Here is a 25,196-nt window from a genome sequence, read left to right as displayed (position 1 = left end):
CAGCAGAGGGAAACATAAGCTATCTCCCCATCTAGGCCTCTTGGAACTCCAGCTCAAAGGCCACCTCTTTCAAAATTCCTCTTTGTAGTGTTTTCCAGCATTCTTTAACTGCCTGTAATCTGCTCCTACCATTCTAACTCTCAAAGTCCACAGATGACTTCCTAATAACTAAATCCATTTTTTCCTCAGATCTCTTCTTGATCTATGTAATGCTGTTGACAGCCCCATCCCATCCTTCTTGAAACACTTCTCATTGGCTTCCAAGACACTGCACTCTGCTGTCCCTCTTCCTGAGCTATTCTTCTGTCTTTCACTAGTTCTGATTCTTCCACCCTCTAGTACAAAGGAATTTGGAAGCCAGATGGTGGAGGGCTTTAAATGCCAGACTGAGGATTTAGAATTTTATCCAAGAGGCACTGAAGACAATTTATGGAAAAAATTTAATAAAACAACTTTATTCTTTGCTGTCTGTTTCAAGCATCTATGATTTCATCGGCACCCCCTCTACTACTGATCACAACTCTCCCCACCAGGACTATCTTTGCTGAATCCAAAACAACTCATCTTCTGGTGCTTTGTTTCTATGCTTGCATGACAGATATATGGTCCATTTAAAGTTAAACCTGGAAATCGTTCTTGATTAGTAGGACTTGCTAGAGTTTGCAGACCACGGGTATGACCTTTGAAAACTCAGAGTCACCACTCCACAAGGAAAATTTATCCTAAATAAATTTATTCAAACGTTAAATACACTTAAGTAGATACAGACTACTGTCTTCTTCACATCATCTTTTCTTCTTCCCTATCCAGCCTCCATCCCCCCCCCAAACAGGTCCCATCGTTTATCTCAGTAATTGCACCACTTTCTGCAGCTCCTGGCAGCCACTCACAACCTCAGGAATGTTCGACAAAGCCTGAAGAGAAGACAAGGCGAAGAAGGACAGGCAGCTTAGCTGGTCACTATTGGCCCAAAAGCCCTTCCCCCTCTCTCCCCAACATCAATGGAAAAAAAAGGACCCTTTTTGGGTCATGGAGCCCTTTGGCAGTTTGGTGAAGCCTTTCTCAGAATAAGGTTTTTAAATGCATAAAGTACACAGGGTTACAAATAAAGATGCAACCCCCCCCCATCAAGTACACAGACCCCTTGAAATTTATCCACAGATTCCTTGGCGGGGGGTGGGGGGTCCAGGGACCTCAGATTAAGAACCACCGCTATGGAGCAAATCTCTAAGTCACTGAAATTTATTACATCTAATGGAAGCTCTGCTCCTCTCTAGAGAAAGGGTCTGCACTGACCATCATTTTCACCTCTGTGATCATTGTACCTCCTCCTGATGGAGCCCCACTGTGCTTTTCATTGGATCTTTCCAACTGTCCTGTGGCTGGACATTCCTCTAGGTGTGTTGTTTCTCCCAATTAAAACAGGACCTCTCTGGGAGCAGAAATGGCCTCCCTTTCCTAGCTGTATTCCATTCCTTTAGCACGGGGCCAGGCACGTGCTTACTATTTTTTCATTTCATTCCCACCCCATCCCCCACCCCTGTTTACCTCATGGACCTGTTCTAAGATGTCATCCAGCTTCTCCAGCTCTTTCTCTGAACACCGCAGATTCTCTTCTAAAATGTTCCTCTGCCGGGGCAATAGAGAGCGTTAACCCTCATGCTAGGGGAAGGAGACTGGACAGACTAACACAGAGTGGGACAAATGGGACACTTGTCAAGCACCAAGTGGGAGAGAGACTCAGCCACACAACTTACGTGGCTCTGAGACTTGGCCAAGAGGGCTGCCTTCTCTTTTTCCATATCAAGGAGTAATAGCCTCAGTTTATCAACCTACGGAACAATTGTTTTTGCAATCACACTGGGCTGCGCCTTCATTCCCAACGCTCTGGAAGCCTCTGAATGGAAGCCCACTTCCCCAGCAGGGCCCATGCACTACCTCCTGGCACAGCCACACTTTCTCCTGAATCCAAGCAGTGTCCATGGGCTGAGAATTCGGATTCTGCTGGCATGCCAACGCCTCCTGGAGCACCTTGGCCTCCGTCTCTGATCGCTGTAACAATCGGGTGAGCTGGGTAACCTCTTCTCGAAGGCTCTAGGGATGAGAGGAACGGTCAGCAATAGCACTGGCCTCAGGCACACAGGCTCCTCTTGGCCAGGACAGCAGTGAATCTCGGTGCTGCCAAGGAGGGCAGGGGGCCGGGGATCACAGCCAACGTACTGTGAATTCTCCAAGCTTATCTATCTGCTCCAGGATCTTCTTGTCCTGCTGTTGGATCACTTCCTGGAGTTCCTTCTCATTCTGTGGGAAAAAGAGAGGGCAGGGAAAGTTTGGGTCAGGCCATGGGAGAGCTGGCCTCATGTCATACCTGTAAGAAACCGAGGCAGTGCTAATCCCATGGTGACGCTCAATGGCACAGTTCAGCTACAGTCTCTACCTTCTTCCCAAGTGGTGCCAGAACCCTCAGTACCCATACAGCTAATATGACCTTTCCCATGTTAAGACCCCTTTTTCCTGGGTCTGCATGGAAAAGAAGAGGTCAAAGCTGCTAAGCCTCATCCCTCTAACCCTTGGTAGGGCAGAAGTAGGGCAGTAGCTGGAAAATCCCCACTCAGCCAGAATCCTAGAGGAGCCATGGGTCCCACTGGGCCCATCTGCTGTCCCAGTTCTGTGCCGCCCCAGTTCTAGGCCTCTCCCTCACTTTGTAGCGCACACACAGGGCTTGGCTGAACTTCTCCACCTCTGCCTCTTGAATCTTCAGGGCCTCCTGGTACTGTTCCTCCTGGGCCTGCAGTCTGACTTGTAAACGGCATCTGTGGAAAAGAGTTCTGCTTTATTCCTTTATGGGGGCGCGGGGGAGAGAGCAGGACTGGTGTGAGCACAGAACAGAAACGTGTCCAAGGACTGCCCTGCACCTCCTCTCCCTTCGCCCCTCACGCTGTCCCAGCCCAGCTCCCCCCAGTGCCCCACCCTTCTCACATTTCTCGCTGCAGGGCCCCAACAGCTTCTTCTTTTGAGTCCTGAAGCCTGGAGCACAGGGTCTGAGCCTCGTTCAGCAGGCACGCCAGCTCTTCCAGACTCTTCTCAGTGTGGGAGACCCCTGGGAGAATGGGCCCCAGAGGGAAGGTCAGCAGGCTGAAGTGAGAGGACGCAGCCCACTTCCTTCCCTTTTCACACAGTCACAAGTGAGAAGGATGCTCCAATCAGAAAGGACCGAATACATTATCAAGGGAAGAAGAGTGAAGAAGGGTACCACCTGAGCAGACCCCAAAGAAGCAAAGTGCAGGCAACAGGGAAGTGTCCACAGAAAGAGCACACATCTCACGTCATCACTTCACAAGTAATGATGACATGCCCACGATGTGCCAGGCAAACAATGATACAAGTGAGACGAGCCCAGGGACCTCCAAGCCCCTCAGCTCTTCTGTGGATAAATAAAAATCTCTGGAGCTCACCCTGATCTGCATGCCAAAGAGAGATCTGGGATTCCACTTGAGTGAAAGAACTTCTGTCACTTCTGAGCAAAGGGCTGAGGTCGGGTTCTAACTCTGAAAAAGAATCAATTGGAGGCCAGCGAACTAGTGCCTCTGTCATGACCCTACTCTAATGATGCAAAGTGACCAACTTAGGGCTAGCCTGTTTCAGTCAGGTTCATGATCTAGAGGGGCTGCCAGCTCCCCATGGCAGACCCAATTCACTTGGGCTTCCTCACCTCCTTCCATAGCTCTTAAAACACTGCCCAGGAAGCTGTCGTCATTGGGTTGGAGGTGCTGGGCAGGGGTCTGTGCTGTACTCAGAGAAGGGCTTCCCGGCTCGGCCTGTGGACAAAACCAGAAGGAAAGAATAGGCAGTCGACTCTCTCGGGGCCTGAAGGTTTTCCCCATACCCTTGAGGTGCTCATTCACCTGGGATCTGGCACCAGGGAAACAATCAATTAGGCATTTATTACCCTGTACATTCTGCCAGGTATGGTTCAGGATATAAAGAAGTGTAAGACAGGACTCTTAACAAAGGAGCTTATGAACTAGCTAAGGAGGCCAGACAAAACTCAAAGAAAGGCACTATGTGACCAAATGCCAAACATAAGGGTGAAGACTATAGGAACAGAGAAGAGACCACTGGGACCAGAATGGTCAAAGACATCTTTACAGAGGAGGCGGGGCTTGAGTTGGGTATTATTTATTTAGGTTGAGGGGAAGAAAGGACAAGGACTTCTAGGAAGGGGGACGGTCATAAAGCAAAGGCAAGGAGGCCAGAAGGCAAATGACACATTCAGGAAGTAGTGCTAGAGAGGCCTGTCTAGCTGAAGTAGAAGATTCATCTTGGGGAAGAAAGGTAAGTTACATGGAGTCAGGCTGGAGAAGGCCTTAAAGAAGGTCCAAGCGAAGAAGTCTTAGTAAACATCATACAGTCACTAAAGGTTTCTGAGTAGGTGCTCTAATTAGCATTAGAAAGATCAGCGTGGCAATGAAAAGCAGTCTGGACTGGAGGTGAGGAGACAGGGCACAAGTGTCCCACCTCCTTGTTTAATGTTGTCTGCAGTGACAGAACCAGGTTATGCAGGTTCTGACTAAGCATGGACAGCTTTGCTGAACTTTGGGGCATCTTCTTCAGCTCCTGGGTCTCTGCTGTCGCGTCAGCCAGTCTGGCCCTGGATGAGGATACGAGGATGGGGGAAGGTAGCCAAGTGTCAGGATGAGTCACCTCCCACGACTGCTCCCCATGAGGAAGGCAGCCCAACACAGGGAATAAGTGCCCCTGGGTCATGTGACACAGCCTCCCTGGAATACTCAAATTCTAGAGCCTGCATCTGGCAAAGCGAAGGGAGATATTACTCAAGGCTGTCCACAGAGTCCTGGAGCTCCTTGCACTGCGCAGTGCGCGCCTGCAGTACCGACTGGGCGGTTTTCAGCTGAGATTCCAACCTAGTCAGCTCCGCGTGGGCTACTTGGTTCTCTTGGTCCAGAAACTGGGAAGACAGAACAATGAGGGAAGGGACGGGGATGGGTGGAGAAGCAAGATACTGAGTTTCAAAGTCTTGGGGGGATGCAGCCTCTTTCAGTCCCATGTAATCTACAGACCCCAGAACAAGGACATTTGGGGAAGAATCAGTAGTTGGGGCTCTCAGGCTTTCCCTACCACCAACCACAGCACTCACCTCTACAGTCTCCCTCAGTTCTCCAACTTCCTCTGTGAGGGCTGCCCGCTGCTTTTGCTGAGCCGACTTCAAGGTTGCTGCTGCCTCCTGCCACCTATCAAAGGCCTCCCTTCAGCCTTCCGCTGTATGAATGACAAACCCCTGGGCTTCCCAGCTCCTGCAGGGACTCACCAGGCAACCTGTTCTTCCCTATTCAAAGTGAGCTCAGCAAGGGCTTCATCCCGAGAGGCCAGATCCTGGGCACAACGGTCATACCGGTCCTGGAGCTTCTCCAGATGACTCTCAGTGCTAGCCAGGCTCTGCAGCTGCAGCTGCAGATCTAAACCAGAGTTTGCCCCCGTAACATCCCCGTAAAATGCTGCTCTCAACTCTTCCCAAAACAGAGCAGCTGCTGGTCTCTGGGAAGCAGCAGAGTAAGTGAGTGGCTCAGGGAAAAGAGCACTTAAAAAGTCACCCTTTAGAACAGGTCCTCATAACAGACTAGGGAAGAATCCCTCTCCTCCCTTCCCACTGCAGATCTGTGGCTCTTGGTACAAAGCCTTGGCCAGCCTTCAGGAGGGGTATCTATACCTGCTGCCAGCCGTCTGTTTTCCAATTCCAGCTGCTCAATTTGGGCCTGGGAGTCCTTTAACTGAGCAGAGACTTGGTCCAGCTGCAGGGAAACCTGCGAGGAAAGGAGCATTTAATTCCATCCTGGGCCAAGGATCTTAAGGCTTAGTCTAGTTTTCCTACCCTGGGAAAAGCAGTACAAAACAGTAAGCCATCTTGCTCCTGACAGAAACAGGGCAAGAAACAAGTTTGTGGCTAAACCCCAGGGCAATAGCAAAGGAAGGGGAAGAGCAGAAACACTGGCACAGTGTAAGGGCTCAGACCCACACGGCCAGATCTGTGGCACAATCTTCCATATGACCCTCTATACTGGCCAGGCTCGGCAGGTGACTTCATATATAAAACAACAGAATGCCAAAGTCTAACCTACAGGTTAGATGGCTATTCTCAATTCATAATACAGAAGGAAGAAAGTCCTACAGTGAAACATGGATGAAAAAGCAGATTGGGAAGATCACTGCCAGAGGGAGTGACAGATCCCACAGCAACCAAGCCTAAGCATCCCCCTCTGCCTTATACCTGTTCCTCCTGCTCCCTGGCTACATCTCGCTCATGCAAAGCCTTCTGACTCTTGGTTATCAAAGGCTCCATTAACTTCTGGGCCTGATTCAGCATGGCTGCCCACATTGCATACTGCCAGGAGACAGAAAGAGCCAGTCAGAGGGGAAGGTACAGGAATGGAGAAGGAGAAGGACCAGGACCATAATGAAGACACACTCACATCTAGCTGCACTGTAACCCAGTCCTCTTGTAAGGTGGAAGCAAGCTGGGTTGCCTGCTGTGCCATCTCCTTCTGCTCCAAGTGAAGGGAAGCCTGCAGGTGGAAAACAACCAATCCCTTAAGAATGCAACAGGGTACGGCATGTAGGAAAAAATGGGATAACCGTTCTGTTTCTCACTGTGTACTGATGAGGCACCTCCTGACCTCTATCTGCCTCCCCCCTAGATTACCTGCTGGGCTTGGGTCTCCCTCAGGAGACCACAGAGCTCCCTCTGTGATTCCAAATCCTGCTGGAGCTCGCTGATACGCTGACTGAAATGTGCACAGAAGGCCTCCAATATTGTCTCTGCCTGGCCAGAGATGGAAACAGATAGCACAGAAAAACCCATTCCCATCTCCCCCCAAAGAGCTGCCCAATATCCCTGTTGGTGGCAGAGCTCCACATCTGCCCCTCTCCCCCTAGCCCCCAGCAGTCTGCTGTCAGAAGCTCTGGGAAGCAGCAGGCACGTGGAGCTGACCTCAGCAGAGCTGCCACCCAGGAGGGAACCCTGGCCCTTACTGCATTTTTTCCTCTGACGGCTGCTTCTTCTCGGCCCTTGGCTTCATCCCTCTCTTCCAGGAGGCTCTGGAGCTTTGTCCTGGCCCTCGTCAGCACTTCCCAGCAGCGGGAAACTAAGGCTTCTGCTCGCTGGTGCTGTGAGATGAGAACCCAGGCTCTTTCTGCGTTCTCTTCCCTTGGCTTCCAACAACCTCCACCACTGTTCTCAAAGCACTCACCTCCTGCTGTGCTGCTGTCCTGTCTTCCTGTAGGTTCAGCAGGCCCTGGGTTAGCAAGCACAAGAGGTCCCGGGACTCTACAGCCCAGGACTGCTGCAAGGGACAGATGGAATCACTTGAGTCAGCCAGGCCATCTCTAAACCCCCACATCCTGCCCTAAAAGTTGCAGCAGGCAAGAAGTAAGGTTACTAGGGAAGTGTGCTGTTTACCCTAGATGGAATGCCCTAAAATAAGGGGAAGAGGTCACTATGGCTAACCAATGTGGGTTGTCAGAGACTGACATGCTAGTTACCTAGGGAAAGGGAATAAGCATTTACATAACACCTACTGTGTGCCAGAAACTCTGCCAAGCACTTTATAAATACAACCTCATTTGATCCTCACAACTCTGTGAAGCAGGTGCTGTTGTGATTCCCATTTTACAGTTGAGGAAACTGAAGAAGGCAGCTCGAGAGGTTAAAGTGACTTTCTCAGAGTCATACAGCTAGTAAGTGTCTTGAGGCCAGATTTACATTCAAGTCTTCCTGACTGTAGGCCCAGTGCCACCTGGGCCCCTTCCTTCTTCACTTTCCCAAAGTACTGAAAACAGAGAGCCCCAGAATGCATGACAAAGGACTCACAAGAGCAGGAAGGCCAGTCCAGGGACCTACCATGACATTCGTAGCCTGTACTAGGTCCTGATGGGTCTCCCGGCTGTTCTGCAGATGCTGGGGTTCATCTGCCACCTAGAGAGAAACTCTCATCTATCTGTTCCTTCTGCCCAGATATTGTGTGCTCTCAATCTTCCGGGCCCTTCCCACCCTAGAAGGGTAGTAAGACTGATGAATGAGCCTTAGTGCCCCAACCTCCCAAAAAAGGCTGGAGTGGGGAACGAAAGGGATGGAAGAAATAGGATTAAGGTGAAATTTCAGGTCCTGGAGAAATGAGGGTGGTCTTAACGGCACAACGCCTTTAAAGATCTGGGCAAACCAGTGGGGGTGGGGGTTCACTGGTGCTGAAGTGACAGGGCCCTGGCTCAGCGTCATTATGCTGAGTCATGATGTTTCAGCAGTTTAGATTTAAAGTAGCTTTGTCCCAGGTCTCTTGGGGTTCACTCTAAAAGCTGCCTAGTTCCCCTGGAGTCCCCCGGCCTTCATTTCTTCCCAAAGCGAGGCAGCTCTCTCTCAGATGTGCTGAGAGTCACGGAGTGTCCCATGTGCTCCAGGCAGAATGTGTGTGTCCTGAACCAGGGGCAGCCAGGCGGATGATGAGATTAGTGGGATGGAGCAAGGAGGTCATTTCCCCTCTTGTTCTGCTTCAGGAGCCTCCCAAAGGACCAGGCAGATTGGGCTAGAGAGGGTACTGAGGAATGTTTAGGAATACAGAACGAGGAAAAGAGGGGACAAAGGAGAATGGAAAGGATAGCATCAGCCTACAGCTCCCAGAATTTCTTGGGCAGATGAAGCAAAAGTTATAGCCAGGTACATTTTCAACACAAACAGATTTGCTTGGTGTTTAAAGGAAAGACAGACAGACCACCATCTCTCACAGCTAGCAGTAGTCACCTCTACTCAACATCTGAGTAGCCACGACATGCTGGGGAGCTGGGACACACAGGAGGTTAGGACATTAAGGTTGAAGCTTATTCAGGCCTTCCTATTTTCCAATAATTTCCTTCCCTGAGCTAAACGCAGACAGTTCCTCTCCTCCCCAGGCCTATGCTGCCATAGCTGCACCAGTCCATCCAAGTGCACCACCTCCAATCCCTTCCCAGCCACTATCACTCCCCTAATTCTACGTGGTTCTACCTCCTAGTTATTTACTGGTGGCATTAGGAGGGAGGTGAAGAGAGGGTGAGGGCATGCCAAAGAGGAGCGTGGACACATCAGTCTTATACAATCCTCCTATAGATAAGACAACATCCACCACGTCTGCTCCTTTGCCTTATGCTGTCCACTGGGTTTTCTAGGATTGGGAACAGACCCTCTTACCTCACTGAGACAGATGTCAGTCTGTGTGCTGCTATCCTGGGTGTCAGGGTGAAGGGTAGCCCCACCATTCTGCCAATCCCGAAGTTGCCGTGAGAGGGCCTCCAGAACAATCAGGGAGCTAAGCAGATGATTTTCCAGGTCACATCTAGACAAGGCACTCATATCTGGGGGTCGGCTGCATAAAAAGGTGAAAGTATGAGATATGGGGAGAGGTGGAGGGAAAGGTGCTAAGACAGAGTCAGAGAGGCAAAGGTACAAGAGATCACTCACCACCATAGTAGGGAATCTGTCTCAGAGGCATTGTCTTTTGTACTGGCCTGCCCTGCCTGAGATGTGTTGGTACTCTTTTCCAGCAAGGCTGGGGTCTTGAGCCATGAACCCACAGAGCTGGAAGAAACAGGGGTAGTGCTGGTCCCTCTATCTAGCATCAGAGCAGGAAGGGGGAAGCTGTGGTGTAGACTCTCCAGCATAGCGGAGGTGTTCAGCCCTTTATCTAGCCATGCCAGTGGGGACATCCACGATCCAGTACTGGGACTATGAGTTTTACTAAAACCTTCCACTGTAGCAACGGAAGCCACCTGGGGTATAGTTTCTGCTGGAATCTGAGCAGGGAGCGATAGCCCTTCTGCCAGTTGGGCATCCTCTGGTGAGTGGGAAGGTTTCAGTGTCCCTCCTGTAGTTGTGAGCGATGTACTTCCTATGTCTGGGTCTGAAAGGCTGGCAGGGGGACTGACCCCTGAGACAGATGAAGTAGGTAACTGCTGGATACAAGAAGGCAGCAGAGAGTCACCTGCCAGAGGCATGGAGGCCTCAGGGATAGCTTCTGTCCCAGTGCCTACAGAGCTTTCCTCTGGGCACTGCTGCTCAGAACAGGAATTGGGGGGATTCTCTGTAAAAAGATGTGACAGAGCACTCTGGGAGATGGCTCTTTCTGGACTGGCAGGGATAGCGTCTACAGGGTTGCCTTTCAGACCAGGTACTACCCCCATGGTCACTGTATCTGTCAGAGTTGGAGAGAGGCTGAGAAAGATGTTATTTGCCTGTGCCTTAGCACTCAAGTTCATCTCAAGTGGAATGTGTGACTGCAGTCCCTGGCTAGGCCTGTCTTGGGAAGGCGAGGGGATCAAGGTCAATGTTTTGACTACATCGTCATTCAGTGGGGCCACTGATGCTTCAGAGGCTTTGGGAGTAGAACTGGTTTGAGGAGCCAGACCCAAACACTGCTCCTCTGTGTCACCCTGGGAAGCCTCAAGCTCCTTCAAAGGAACACATGACAGTTCAGAAGGGAAATCTGTCCAGACGGTCTTGGGCAATTCCAGCGGAGATGGGATGTTGTTGTCCTCTTGCTAGCAAGGAAAGAAGTCAAGGAGTTGGCAAACATAGGTCACTTTACTAACCCAGGCATCTCATCAAACATTACACATAAAGAAAGCAGGCACCCTCAGGGCCAGCTCCTCAAATTCTCTGCTCAACACAGGGGTGCTACACCATTTTGGCAAGAGGGTGCCATGCCAAGCAGAGCTCAGACTAGCTTTGTTTCATTGTAGAGAACAAGGCTGATCTCTTCAGCAACTGAAATGCAGCCTATGGTACAAAGAACAAAGCTAAGTGTTAACCTGTGCAGTCTGAGTATCAGGAGACAGCAGAAACAGGTGGAAAGCCCCCTAGGTCAGGAGATAGGAGACCTACATTCTAGTTCCAATTCTGATGCTAATTATATGACTGTGGTTAAATCCTATCATGCTCTCCCAGGACTCCAGTTCCCACCGGGTATTCCCTACTTCTTTTCTCTCTTACAAAGTGTTAGACAGTGAATCAGACAGTACTTGCTGCAGCCCTTTTAGCAAAGAATTATCTCTTCTACCAAGGCCATAAATAACTCTCGCACTCTGCGTCACTGCCAGTCAGGGGCTCCACTTTAAACTGAGCAGAGGGAGGCAGGGAGGGAAGACTTCTCTCATCAGCCACTGCCATTCGGCAGCAGCTCAGTGAAGGCCGAGTGGGGGAGGAGGTGGTAGAAACCAACAGCTAAGCAGGGGGATTGAAGTCTCGAAGGCTGTACGCTAAGTCTTCCCAGACTTTACCACCATTATTGATTTGGGTCTCCTTGTCCTAGCCCATGGCTCCCCTAGCATCTCAGGCTGGACGTAGGGCCCCACTCACAAGTCCAGCCCAGCGCTAGAAAATTTAATCTTACCTGTGGCCCTGGCTGGCACAATATGGAATTTGTTGTACAGCATGCCAAGGTGACTTTCCCAGGGCTGGGAATAACATTTGGTTGCAAGAGGAGTTCCTGGAGTGGAGGACGGTTCTCAGACTTTCCCTAAGAGATATTAGTGAGAAGGAATAAGTACAGGGCCCTTCTGGCTGACTCAGAACTCTCAAGGAACCCACCTTTCAGAATTTTAGGGTCAGAAGATATATTAGGGACCATTCAATCCCACCTCATGATTATATAGATGTAGAAACGGAGCTTTCCAGAAAGATGGCCAAGTGTAAGGATGTATATAACGCCAGTTTTCTCCCCATCTCCATCAAAATGGCTAGAAATAGATTACAAACAAAACCTCCAAAAATCTAATACATAATGAAGAAAGATTTACAGGATAAGAGAATCTTAGAATAAAAGCATAACTGATGGCAAGGTTGATAATTTTCTAAAAAGGTGTTTGCTGGGAATGAATGTAAGACCCCAAACACTGGATACTAGGGTTGTATTATTCCTACCACCACAAATTATGGATACATAAAGCTGATTTCTTAAAAGAAATACTAACAGGATTTGGTGGAAGGAAAAACAATCACAATCATGAATGGGATGCAGGGTGGCAGAACAGATTAGAAAGCAAAACCTAACAATCTACTGCATATAAGAAATACTTAAAACTTAAAGATTCATATAGAATTAAAGTGAGGAATTGGAGCAGAATTTATTATGCTTCAGCTAAATACAAAAAAAAAAGGTGGGGGATAATTATGACCTCAGACAAAACGACAATAAAAGTAGATATGGTCAAGAAGAGACAAACAAGGAAACTATGCTTACTGGCACTAGAGAGATCAAGAAAACAACAAAAAGGTATGAAAAGGCAGTTTTCGAAGGAAGACATCCAAATTACCAACAGCCTTATTTTAAAAAATGTTCTGAATCCCTGATGATAAAAGAAACACAAACAACTAAGGTTCGACCTTTTGGCAAAGATGACAAAAATGGAAAATAACGAATGTTGGAGGGGTGCTGAAAAATAGGCATATTAATGAACGTAAAACTATGAATTGGTCCAGCTATTCTGGAAAGCAACTTAGAATTAGGTTTTAAAAGAAACTCAACTCCATACCTTTGCTCCAGTGATATCAATACTAGGCCTATATCCTCAGAAATTGGAGAAGAACAGGACCCATATATACAAAAATATTTTTAGACTCTTTTTGTAATGGTAAAAAACTAGCAACTAAAGAGGTGTTCATCATTTGGGGAATGGCTAAACATATTATGGTATATAAATGTAATGGAATATTGTTTTATGGTAAGAAATGATGAAAAAGATGGGTTTTTTAATTCAATTTTATTTATTTTTATCCCAGATTCTTTCCCTTTCCCCACTCATTGAGAAAATACAAAACTCATTTCAAATAAGAAGTCATGCAAAACAAATTTTTGCATTAGCCAAAAAACAACCACACACACACACACAGAGGAAAAAGGCAGAAAAAAAATATGCTTCAGTCTGCTCTCTTGAGTTCATTAGTTCTCCATCTGGAGACAGAAAGAAAGCATTTTTCATCACAAGTCCTTTGGCATTGTTCTGGATCACTGTATTGATCAGAGAGTAACTAAGTCTGTCACAATGGATTATCTTCATACTGCTGTTTCTGTGTATAATGTTCTCCTGGTCCTGCTCACTTCACTTTGCTTCAGTTTCCACAAGACTTCCCAGATTCTTCTGAAACCATCCTCTTCATCCCTTCTTATAGCACAATAGTATTCCATCACATTCATAAACCATAATTTGTTTGGCCATTCCTCAATTGATGGGCATTCCCTCAGTTTCCAATTCTTTGCCACCACAAAAACACCTGCTATAAATACTTTTGTACATTTGAGTCCTTTTCCTTTTTCTTTGATTTCTTTGGGTTACAGATCTAGTAGCAGTGTCACAGGGTCAAAGGGCACAGTGGAATAGCTTTTGGGGCATAGTTCCAAATTATTTTCTAGTATGGTTTGTTTAGTTCACAGTTTAACCAACAATGACATTTTCCTGCATCCCCTGTGGCAGCTGTAATTTTCCTTTTCTATAATCTTAGCCTATCTGATGGGTATGAAATGGTACCTTAAAGTTGCTTTAATTTGTGTTTCTCTAATTATTAATGATTTTGAATATTTTTCATATGGATTATTAATAGCTTTAATTTCTTTCTCAGAAAACTACCTGTTCATATCCCTTGACAATTTATCAAACGGGGAATGGCTCTTATTCTTATAGATTTGGCTCAGTTTCCTATATACTTGAGAAATGAGACCTTTATCAGAAAAATTTGCTGCAAAGATTTCCCCCCTCCAGTTTCTTGCTTTTCTTCTAATTTTAGCTGCACTGGTTTTCTTTGTGCAAAAACTTTTAAATTTTATATTATCAAAATTAGCCATTTTACCTCTTGTGAACCTCTCTATTTCTTTTTTGGCTTAACCACAGATATGACAGGCAATTTCTTCCATGCTCCACTAATTTGCTTATGATATCACTCTTTATGTCTAAATCATGTAGCTATTTTGAACTTATCTTGGTATATGGTATGAGATGTTGGTCTATGCCCAGTTGAAACTGCAAATGGATAGTTTAAAAGAAACCAAGGAAGACTGATTCAGAGTAAGCTGAACCAGGAAAACATTTACACAATAACAACACTGTAAAGATGAACGTTTTTAAAAAACTGATCAGTGCAATGACCAACCACGATTCCAGAAGATGAATGATGCATGCTATTCACCTCCTGACAGAGAGGTGATGGACTCAAGCTGTAGAATAAGATATACATTTTGTGATATGGCCCGTTAGAGATTTTTCTTGACTATGCATATTTGTTATAAGAGGGTTTTTTTCCCTTTTTCTTTTTTTTCTAATGGGGGAAGTAAAAGAAAATGAATGTTTGTTAACTGAAATAAAAGTGTCTAAGAAGACAGTATCAATATCATATGTACACATACACCTAATAATGAAGCAACTAAGTAACAGAAAAATAGCTGAATTACAAGATAGATATATATAGTTAAGACAATAGTTGGTGACTTCAACCTGCCTTCTTCTGATTTAGACAAATCTGGTAAAAATAAAAGAAGTAAAATTAAAGATCAAAATGAATTTTTAGAAGACTAGATCTTTGGCAATAATTGAACAAGAATCCTAAGAACTGTACTTACTGTTCTGCATCAAAGGACACAATACCTAATCATGTACTAGGATATAAATACTACATGATTTTTACCTTAAGTTAGAAAGCTTATAACATATCACTGACAGGATATAACACAAAAAAGAATTGTAATCAGTAAAGCAAATATAGACCTATTTGGAGACTAAATAGGGTAATCCTAAACTGAAACAATAAATACATACATACAGAGACACACATATTCCCAAAGGAATGAAATTACTTGCCCAAAGTCACACAGCTATCTATGGGTGCAGTCTGGATTTTGCTTTTTGCTTGACAAGAAATGAAAGCTCTATACTACCCCTCAGTTTTGCCCTATCTTTCTTGGTTAGGCTACATGCATTTAATGGTGATGGTAACAACAACAATAAATCCCCTCAAAGCTGATAACTAGTGTTCATGTCATCAGAGGGGAGAAGATAACCAGAAAGTAGAGGAATACCAGGCAGAGAGATTTACAGTGGGATCTCTGAGTGCCCTGAGACAATTATGGTAGCTGTACAGTTTCAGAAGGAACCCTAAAAGTGGTGAATTTAGCTATGAGGACACTACTGATTAGGTTAGCGATGTAATCACTCCTAAGAATCAAGACATAGGTTACAGGCTGGGCCTACACAGAACTGCCACAGAAAGGCAAGATAACACCAAACCAGCCACCCCTCAATTTAAAAACAAAACAAAACAAAAATACCATTACCCCTTCTATTAGAAATGCTTTGGGACTGATCACTAATGTAGGCCCACCATGTGTCCAAATGACTGACGATGAATCACTGCTTTCATTATGCACCAGATAGGATATCAAAACGAGAGCCATCTTAAGGTGAGCAAGAGGCTGAACCTGCCGTTTGCCTACACTGTGCTCTGTGCCAGACTACACTAGGCGGTGCGGCCCAATGCAGTGCAGTGTTAAGAAAGAACTTCATTTCTAAGCCCAGATTGGATGAAATAACAGTAGAAATCAAGTACTTGCTTAAATCAAAAGAGGGAAAAGTACAACCTACATTCACTAAAAATCTTCACTTAACAAAAACTCCAAAAGTCCTACTCTGGCAAATGGAAAGCTGGGGGAATCTAGGAGCCAACAGAAGCAACATCATATCCTTGCCCAATTTCCTTTCAATCCTACTGTTAAATTTCCCTTTGTTAAGTGTTAGATGGGCTTGGAGTGTCTCTTTATTTCTTTTTTTAAAATTTAGCATTTTATTTTCCCCCAATTTTATGTAAAATCAATTTTTAACATTCATTTTTAAAATTTTGAGTTCCAAATTCTCTCCTTCCCTCCTCATCTCCCTCACTGAGAAGGCAAGCAATTTGATATAGGTTATACAGTCTCATTTCTTTCTCATCTAAAGAGTAAAACACTTTGAAAAGCATTGCCCAGAACAAGGTGCCTTCTTATTCCTATTCCTTGGGGCCAAACTTGGTCAGCAGTTTAGACTGTTTTGACATCAATGTGTGTCCTGTTTTCCTGGCTCTATGTACTTCTTTCACTTTGCAGCTCTATTCATCAGTTCTATTCATCAGCACAGTAACACTCATGTACCCCAACTTGTTCAGCCATCCCCCAACAGATCAGTTATCTATTTTGTTTCCAGCTCTTTTACTACTACAAAAAACAGTATCTCTAAAAGAAAAGGGGCTGCCAGCTCCTTTTGGGGTGGAAAAGAACTGGAAACTGCCCATCAAGTGAGGAATGATTGAACAAATAATGGTATATTGATGTACTAGAATATTACTGTGTATAAGAAACGATGAAGGGGATGGTTTCAAAGAAACCTGGAAGAGTTGTATGAAATAATATAGAGCAAAGTGAGCAGAATCAGAACAATTTACACAATAACAACAACATTGTAAAGAGAAACAGCTTTGAGAGACTTAGGAGCTCTGATCAATGGAATGACCAACAATTCTAGAGGACTCAGGATGAAACATGCTGCCCAACTCCTGGCAGAGAAATGATGGACTCAGAATACAAACTAAGATGTGTATTTTTTGGGAATAGTTTTGCTTGACTGTATATTTGTAATAAGGGCTTTGTTTTTCTTAATGGAGGAGGGGAGAGGACATGAGGAGAAAGCAGATTCTTTTTTCATTGAAAAAAATTAAATAAATGCTGCTAGAAATATTTTGGCATACAGGGAGCTAATTTCAGATTGAAGTCTAGAATAACTGGACAAATTTGCAGTCCCACTGACATTATATTAGTGTGCTTTTCTATCAACCTCCAGTGCTGACTTCACCAATTTGCTGGGTATGAGGCAAAACCTCAGAGTTGTTTTGCTCTGTATTCTTCTTATTATGAAGATTTCACATATTCTTTCATACAGCTAACAGTTTATATATTTTTTGAAAACTGTTCATCTACCTGAATTAAATTACATATTTAATGCCATACCAATCAAACTATCAAAAATTATTTTATAGAGCTAGAAAAAACAATAACAAAATTCATCTGCAAGAACAAAAGGTCCAGAATATCAAGGGAATTAATGAAAAGAAATTCAAGGGAAGGTGGCCTCGCTGTACCAAGTCTTAAATTGTATTATAAAGCAGCAAGCATCAAAACTGCTCGGTACTGGCTAAGAAATAGAGTGGTGGATCAGTGGAAGAGGTTAGGTATGCCAGACACAAGAGTTAATGACTGTGGCAATCTACTACTTGGTAAGCCCAAAGAATCCAGCTTCTGGGATAAGAACTCACTATTTTAAAAAAAACTGCTGGGAAAACTGAAAAATAGTACAGCAGAAACTAGGTACAGACCAACATCATACACTCTATACCAAGATAAAGTCAAAATGGGTACATGATTTAGATATAAAGTCTCATACCACAAGCAAACTAGGAGAGCGAGGAATAGTTTACCTGTCAGATCTATGGAGAAGGGAAGAATTTATGACCAGACAAGAGATAAAGAATATTATGAAATGCAAAATGGATGATTTTTATTTGAAAAGTTTTTGCACAAACAAAGCCAATGTAACCAAGATGAGGAGGAAAGCAGAAAGCTAGGAAACAATATTTATAGCCACTGTCTCTGACAAAGGCCTCATTTCTAAAATATATAGAGAACTGAGTCGAATTTATAAGAATGTAAGTCATTCCCCAATTGATAAATTGTTCAAATTGATAAATGGTCAAAGAATATTGAACACGCAGTTTTCAGAGGAAGAAATTAAAGGTATCTGTAGTCATATGAAAAAATGCTCTCAATCACTATTGGTTAGAGAAATGCAAATCAAAACAACTCTGAGGTACCACATCACACCTATCAGATTGGCTAACATGACAAAACAGGAAAATGATAAATACTGGAGAAGATGTGGGAAAATTGGAACACTAATGCATTGCTAGTGGAGTTGTGAACTGATCCAACCATTCTGGAAAGCAATTAGTAACTATGCCCAAAGGGCAATAAAACTGTGCATACCCTTTGACCCAGCAATGCCACTTCTAGGTCTATATCCCAAAGAGATGATAAAAATGGGAAAGACCCACATGTGCAAAAATATTTATAGCAGCTCTTTTTGTGGTGGCAAAGAATTGGACATTGAAGGGATGTCCATCTATTGGGGAATGGTTGAACAAGTTGTGGTATATGAATGTGATGGAATACTATTGTGCTAGAAGAAATGATGAGCAGGCAGACTTCAGAAAAACCTGGAAAGACTGATGAAGTGATGCTGAGTGAAAAGAGCAGAACCAGGAGAACACTGTATACAGTAACAGCCACACTGTACCATAACTGACTTTGATAGACTTAGCTCTTCTCAACAATGCAAGGATCTAAGACAACTCCAAAAGACTCATGATGGAAAATGCTATCCACATCCAAAGAAAGAACCATGGAATCTGAATGCAGATGAAAGCACACTGTTTGCTTTCCTTTTGTTGTTTTGTTTTGTTTCTTCTTTCTCATGGTTCCTCCCATTAGTTCTAATTCTTCTTTACATCATGACTAATGTGAAAATATGTTCAATATGAACATATAAGTAGAGCCTATATCAGATTGCATGCCAACTTGGGGAGGGAGGAGGAGAGGAAGAGGGAGAAAATTTAAAACTCAAACTCTTAGGGAAGTGAATGTTGAAAACTAAAAATAAATTAATTATAAAAAAAAGAAATATCATTTGGCCTTGATAAGTATTAAATTTTTAGTATATACTAAGGAAAAATAATGACTGAAGGCTTTAAGCTAGAATCTGGGAGTCAAATTGAACCAAAGGATAAAGACAACACTTGAACATACCCTGGTATTCTGCAAGCAAGACAAAAGAATAAAGAAAGTTATGGCTGTTTATGTAAAGAGACTTTTGTCACTTGCCAATCCAAAAGTTAAAACACAATGGGAAGAATACATTTAAAGCAACTGACTCCTCTACAATAATAGTTTAAGGTAAGCTTCTGGAATACTAAAATGGACAGCAATGTTTTAGACCCTATAAAAACGAAAGCCCGGTCCTACCTTCCAAAGAAAGAAGACTGACAGAAGTTCACAGAAAGTAAGATAAACAGGTTAAAATTTTACATAAACGCTACTGGAAAAGACATCACTTCTTATCTAGTCTTAATCACTGAATGTGCCTTGCCTCAGTCAAACTGAGACCTGGGAAAGACCTTAGCTTAAAAAGGCCAAGGTTTCCCACTGCATCCAGAGCCATCACCAGTCATCCTGATGACTACTAGGTCTGGCCACTGGACCCAGATGGCTCCAGAGGACAGAGTGAGGCTGGTGACTTTGCACAGCCCTGCCTCACTTAAATACAATTCATGGTTATCACCTTCCTGATATCATGTTCCTCTTCGAGAAATGCTGGACAAACAACAACAGTAAAGACTGGGATTAGATACACACCACTGGATTCATCTAATGTAAATCAAAAATGGTTTGCTTCCAGATAGACTCTTTGAAGGAATTAAGATTCAAGAGTGGAAAGGAAAGACTGTCTATTGGTGATGTTCACATAAATTCAACCAACAATATGTCAACAAAGAAGTTTTGAAGAAATGGCCAAGTCAGACAGATTTACAGAAATGGAGAGGTTTACAATAGACATTAGATCGGGTCACTGCCAGCAGAAACTACAGAAAAGGTTACCCTTATAGAAGCTGGATTTGATCGATGGTAATTATTCAAAGAATCAATAGAAACTGCATTATGACACATCAGGTTGCAAAAATCTAGCACCTAGAAAGACGTCAGGGTCAGATAGCTGGGAGGCCAGAATTTCATGCTAGATACTTGATACACAGATCAAAGGAAGGGAGGGAACTTGGAACTCAAAATTTTAAAGGCCAGTGTTGAAAACTGTTTTTACATGTAACTGGGGAAAAAATTTTTTTAAATAATTTTAAAAAGTAGTCATTTTATCCATCTTCCCCAACAGACTGAAGCACATTACACATAAAATAGAAGGCTAGCAGCTTGTCCCAGCACCCTTTTTATCTGAACTTCAACTCACAAAGAAGAGATTAAGACAGAAACAATAACAACGAAAATTGCTTGGTAAACCTCATAGGAATACAAAAATACAAGTTCTTATCACTTCCCACGTATACTGTGCAGGTCATGTATGCACATAATTGTTTGCATGTTCAGGGCAGGGACCACGCTTTTGTTGTATTCCCAGCCCTTAGCACAAGGCCCTTCCTGCTGTTTAAAAAAGTGCATGTGGATTGATGGCAGCTCAACAACGCTCCTGTTTATATATGCGGCTTTAAGGTTTACAAAGCATTTTTTCACAGCAACCCTGTGAGGTAGGTCGTCAAGTGCGCATTTATTAAGCTCCTACTACGTGCCAGGCACAATGCTAAGCACTGGGGATTTGAGGGGGGAAAAAAAAATCAAAAAACAGGCTTTATTCTAACGATTCAGCCCAGTGGAGCACTAGGCCTAGGGCGAACTCCGGCCAACCAGAGTTCAAGTACAGTCTCAGATCCTAAGCCGCGTAAGCAACTCACCCCTGCCTGCCTCAGTTTCCTAGACTGTAAAATGGGATGGTAAGTGCACCATACTTGCGGTGTGGAGTCACTAACTTTTCACAAGGCACTTAATGAATGAACGGCCCCTGCCCTCACGGGGCTTCTAGTCTACTATCCTACACACCGAAGTCCCTTCACTAAGAAAAGGTGCCCCTCCCCCTCTCCCTCGGGAAGAACTAACGGAAGCCCCGACAGGCCCGGCCCGGCTCACCCGCTGCGGCGTAGCCGGCGAGCCGAGGCTCCTCACCCGCCACATGGCGCGTCGGGGGTTGGGGAGGGGAGTCGAGCGCCTCGGCTCCTCCAAGTCCACCAAGCAGCCGAGAAGCAGAGCGGGGAAGGACTCCAAAGCGGACGCCTCTCCGCCATCCGCCGAACCCATTCGAACCAGCCGCGCGCTCCACCGTTATTGGCCACGGCGCCGTGACGTCACAGACACGGTCACGCCCCCAGCCTCGCTCCCGTCCGGGCCGTGCGCTCGTGGCCTCGGTGCGCTTCTGCCGGCAGGCCCAAGGGGGCGTCTGTCAGTGACTCTGCGGAGCCTGCTGAGGGTGGGAGGGGGAGGTCTGGGGCGGAGTCAGCGCTGCCAGGGGCGGAGTCAGCGCGGCCAGGGGCAGGGTCAGCGCGTGCTGAGGCTGAAGCAGCTTCCCGGTCCCCAGAGGTGATTAACAAGCCGCTAAATCCGTCTATGAATATGAACATTACAAAGATCTGTGAGATGTTTGCTTCTGCAGTTATCGAGGCTTGATAGGCTCTGGGAAGAACCGAATTATGCCAACATCGACATTTTTGCTCTTGTGAAAGTAACCCGACTACATACAGAGGTTTACAGCTAAACAAAAAGTCACTTTGGAGAAGCCATTAGAGTTATAGTAGCTAGCTTTTCACATAGTGTTGTTTTAAAGTTTGCAAAGCAATCGCATTAGCTCCTCACAACAGCCTGTAAAGGTAGATGCTATTATCCCCATTTTATAGATGAAGAAACTGAGACCGAGAGAGGGGAAGTGGTCTAAGTCACACTGCCAAGTGGCCGAGGCAGGATTCGAAGGATTTGGAGTCAGGTCTTCCTGACTCCCAAGTCCAGCTGTCTATGTCTATACACGTTGGCACCTCGATGTGTGCCGAAAAGTGAAATGACTTGTCATATCATGGGATACTTGGTCATTATGTCAGGCAGTAATCAATCAGTCAACAATCATTTATTAGGAATATACTGTGTGTCCCAATGAGCATAATATGCAAAAGAGCCGTTGTAAAGATAACCACAGTTTATGAGCCAATACTTGCTGGAGAGGATGAAGTCGTTGAGAAATTTCAGCAAGAATTTCACAAAAGCTTCCCAGATAAATCAACTGATGATAAATAACTTCAGTGTGAAGGTGGGCACAAGGGAAGATGGTTTAAAAAAAAAACTGGGAAATACAATTTGTGGTTCAGAAATGAGAGGCCAAAGGTCTGCATACTGCTAAGGAGCCTTATTTCAAGAAGAGATTTGGACCTAGTACCAAACGTTACAAAAAGTAAAATTAAAAATATCTTAATAGGAAGGAGACAATTAGTTACTCACTTTTAGAGTTCCTTTTAGAACCAGCTGTGTATTTGTCAGACCATCAGCTAGAAGGAAGGTCAAAACCAACCCCCCCCCCAAGGGGCAGCTAGGTGGCGCAGTGGATAGAGCACCGGCCCTGGATTCAAGGAGGACCTGAGTTCAAATTAGGCCTCAGACACTTGACACTTACTAGCTGTGTGACCCTGGGCAAGTCACTTAACCCCATTGCCTAGCCAAAAAAAAAAATCAACACCCCATTAGAAGGATAAAGATGAGAAGACACCGCATGTGTTCTATGACCCAATCAATTATTTAAATAACTTGTAAAAGCAATATAGTAACTATAATCAACTGTGAAAGACTTAGTTACTCCAATCTATAGAATGATCCAAGACAATTTCGAAGAACTCATGATGAAAAATGCTATCCACCACCAGAAAGAGAACTAATGACTCCTGAGTACAAACCAAAGCACAATTTTTTTTTCACTTTCTTCATTTTTCTTGCTTTTTTTTTTTTGGCAACATGGCTAACATGGAAATGTTTTGCATGATTTCAAATGTGTAATTGATATTATGTTGCTTGCCTTCTCAATGGGTGGGGGAGGGGCTGGAGAGAGGAAGAGAATTTGGAATTCTAAATTTTTTAAAAAAAATAAACGTTCAAAATAAATAAATAATGTTAACCCTAAAAAATGGGAAATGGGTAACAGTCAAGATGTCAATTATGATCATCAGCATTTTTAAAAGTTTAAGCAATGTAGAAGCAATTGCCAAAATGAAGAGATCAAAAGGAGCCCAGAAACCATCTCCAGCATTAAACACTTGCTTTCCTCACCAATTGGAGAAATGTGGTATTAGGGGTGGGCCTCACTCAGGCCAATACTACATTAGTTCAGATTTGGTAGGTCATTGAACAGTTAACAAAAGGAGGTTTAATTCTGAAGAGCAATTTGGAACTATGCCCAAAGAGCTATAAAAACCATGCCTACCTTTGACCTAGCAAAAACACTAACTAGGTCTGTATTCCAAAAGAGACAAAAAAAAAAAAGGAAAGGGACCTAAATGTACAAAAATATTTATAGCAGCTCTTTTCTGGGGACAAAGAATTGGAAATTGAGGGGATGCTCTTCAGTTGAGGAAAATGGCTGAATGAGTTGTAGTATATGATTGTGATGGAATACTATTGTACTCTAAGAAATGATGGGCAGGACACTCTCAGAAAAACCTGGAAAGCCTTGCATAGGTTGATGGAAAATAAAATGTACTGTGTACAAAGTAGCAATAATATTGTAAGATGATCAGCTGTGAATGACTTAACTATTCTCAGCAATATAACGATCCATTACAGCTCTGAAGGACTTAGGATGAAAAATGCTATCCATCCCCAGAGAAAGAACTCTAATGGTGGCTGAACACAAATTGAAGCAACTTTTTTTTAGTTTTTTTGTCTGTTTTCTTTCATAACATGACTATTATGGATATGTTATGCATAACTACACATATATACCCTGTATGGAATTGCTTGCCTTCTCAATGGGGGGGGGAGAAAGGGAGAGAATTTAGAACTCAAAGTTTTAAAAATTAGTGTTTTAAAAAATTAAAAATTCAAAACATTTTTAAAAAAGAAAGTCACATAAAATTAAAAAAATTAAATTAAATTAAAAAAAAAAGAAAGGCACAGCTTTAACTTTGCTGTATTCCTGGGCCAGTCAAGCTTCAACTTTTTCACCTTTTTCTCTAAAGGGAAACTCTAGCTTAACCCATGTCATTGGAATTGGGGGAAGGAGGGAACCCTGGTAGATACTGGTGTTATCACACATGGCATACACATGCAACAGTGATTTAGAGGACATGTTAATCTGTAAAAATATTATGGAGGATGATGGCAAGTAATGAGCAGTATCAGCTTACAGAACATTGAAAGCGAAGATGAAAATGGAAGCCTGCAGAAAACTTGGCATGAGATTGAAACCAGCTCGTTCCAAGAACATTTGCAAATGAACCTGGAATGAGGACAAATAGATGCAAAGTTGAACAGATTTTTGAGTATTTCTACAGCAATCTATCTTCACCATTGATGGCAGTGGAACCACTCACCATATTTGGGCTCTCAACAGCTCAGTCTTTGATGTGATACACACAAGAAGATGGGGGAGGTGGGCATGGATGGATCAGAACAAATACACAGAAGAAATGTGAGATGGGGTGAAGCAATTTTTAAAGCCCTGGCAGATCATTGTTCAATCTGAAGGGAAGGGAGAGAATACCTCATCCCCAAAAAACAGATAATAAGTCAGTGGTGGTGTTATTCCCCCACAAAAAGTTACCTAGACGTAGATATTTAGTAACTACCAACTCATAAGCTTGCTTTCTCGTCTTCATGACATCTTCATGAAAATGATCTATACACTTATCAAAGTAACTGTGGATGAAAATATGAGAAAGGAACAGGTAGGATTTCATGGTTGATTTTCCATAAAAGTCATTGAGTCATTGAACTGTATAGAGAAAACAAGACTAGATGCATTTATTATTTATTGCAAAAAAAAAATGAAGTCAGATAAAAATTTAAAACATCCTCTTTACAATTTCCCATACTTAAGATCATATAACATTATCTGATAGATATACTATACAGAATTAGTTTTGTTCGGTGAGCTTCAGATTATAAGAGGCACCTAGGTAATGCAGTGAAAAGAGCTCTAGGCCTGGAGTCAAGAATAACTGAGCTCAAATTCAGCCTTAGATGCTTACTAGCTGTGTGACCCTGGGCAAGTCACTTGACTTCTATCTGCCTTAGTTTCATCAACTATAAAAAGAGGATTGTTATAGTACCTAGCTCCCAAGGTTGTTGTGATGAGGTAATATTTGCAAAGCATTTAGCAGAGTGCCTGGCATAGAATAGGCATGCTATTATTAATATCACTTTAGGCATAAAAGGTGGATGTCCACCAAAGGTGTTCACCATTGTCATGCAGGATGTCCAGTCCAGAATCCAGAC

At 43.9% G+C, this 25,196-nt stretch overlaps 1 protein-coding gene across 2 annotated transcripts; it reads right to left on the bottom strand.

Annotated features, from left to right (window-relative positions):
* Positions 1–716: 716 nt before the first annotated feature.
* On the bottom strand, positions 717–21,068 carry SPAG5 (sperm associated antigen 5). 2 transcript variants are annotated; one of them, XM_020963362.2, is made up of 24 exons: positions 20,859–21,068; positions 11,433–11,558; positions 9,506–10,581; positions 9,236–9,410; positions 7,916–7,990; positions 7,266–7,358; positions 7,048–7,182; positions 6,719–6,838; positions 6,489–6,581; positions 6,287–6,400; positions 5,729–5,822; positions 5,330–5,477; positions 5,159–5,252; positions 4,836–4,969; positions 4,519–4,651; positions 3,713–3,818; positions 3,456–3,548; positions 2,980–3,100; positions 2,702–2,813; positions 2,221–2,301; positions 1,939–2,094; positions 1,758–1,832; positions 1,549–1,629; positions 717–914 (listed from the first exon to the last, which is right to left on the bottom strand). In XM_020963362.2, exons 1-24 carry the CDS (start codon positions 21,024–21,026, stop codon positions 843–845), a joined length of 3,675 nt encoding a protein of 1,224 aa, XP_020819021.1. In that variant the 5' UTR covers positions 21,027–21,068; the 3' UTR covers positions 717–842. The 2 variants fall into 2 exon arrangements, with proteins under 2 accessions (XP_020819021.1, XP_020819022.1); XM_020963363.2 differs by having other exon boundaries at positions 20,895–21,068.
* Between the last annotated feature and the right edge of the window lie 4,128 nt (positions 21,069–25,196).

The sequence above is a fragment of the Phascolarctos cinereus genome, unplaced genomic scaffold (assembly GCF_003287225.1).
Source record: "Phascolarctos cinereus isolate Bilbo 61053 unplaced genomic scaffold, phaCin_HiC Scaffold_5;HRSCAF=322, whole genome shotgun sequence".
Taxonomy (NCBI): Eukaryota; Metazoa; Chordata; class Mammalia; order Diprotodontia; family Phascolarctidae; genus Phascolarctos; species Phascolarctos cinereus.
Note: the sequence above shows the minus strand (reverse complement) of the source record. Positions and strands in the feature narration are given on the sequence as shown.

Bases quoted from the DNA above. Each gene is read 5' to 3' on its own strand.
- SPAG5 (XM_020963362.2), bottom strand. From the start codon at position 21,026: ATGGGTTCGGCGGATGGCGGAGAGGCGTCCGCTTTGGAGTCCTTCCCC. The intron at 10,582-11,432 runs GTAAGATTAAAT...TTTCCTTGCTAG, and splicing joins TGTGCCAGCCAGGGCCACAG to CAAGAGGACAACAACATCCC. The intron at 6,401-6,488 runs GTGAGTGTGTCT...GTCTCCTGGCAG, and splicing joins GGGTTACAGTGCAGCTAGAT to TATGCAATGTGGGCAGCCAT.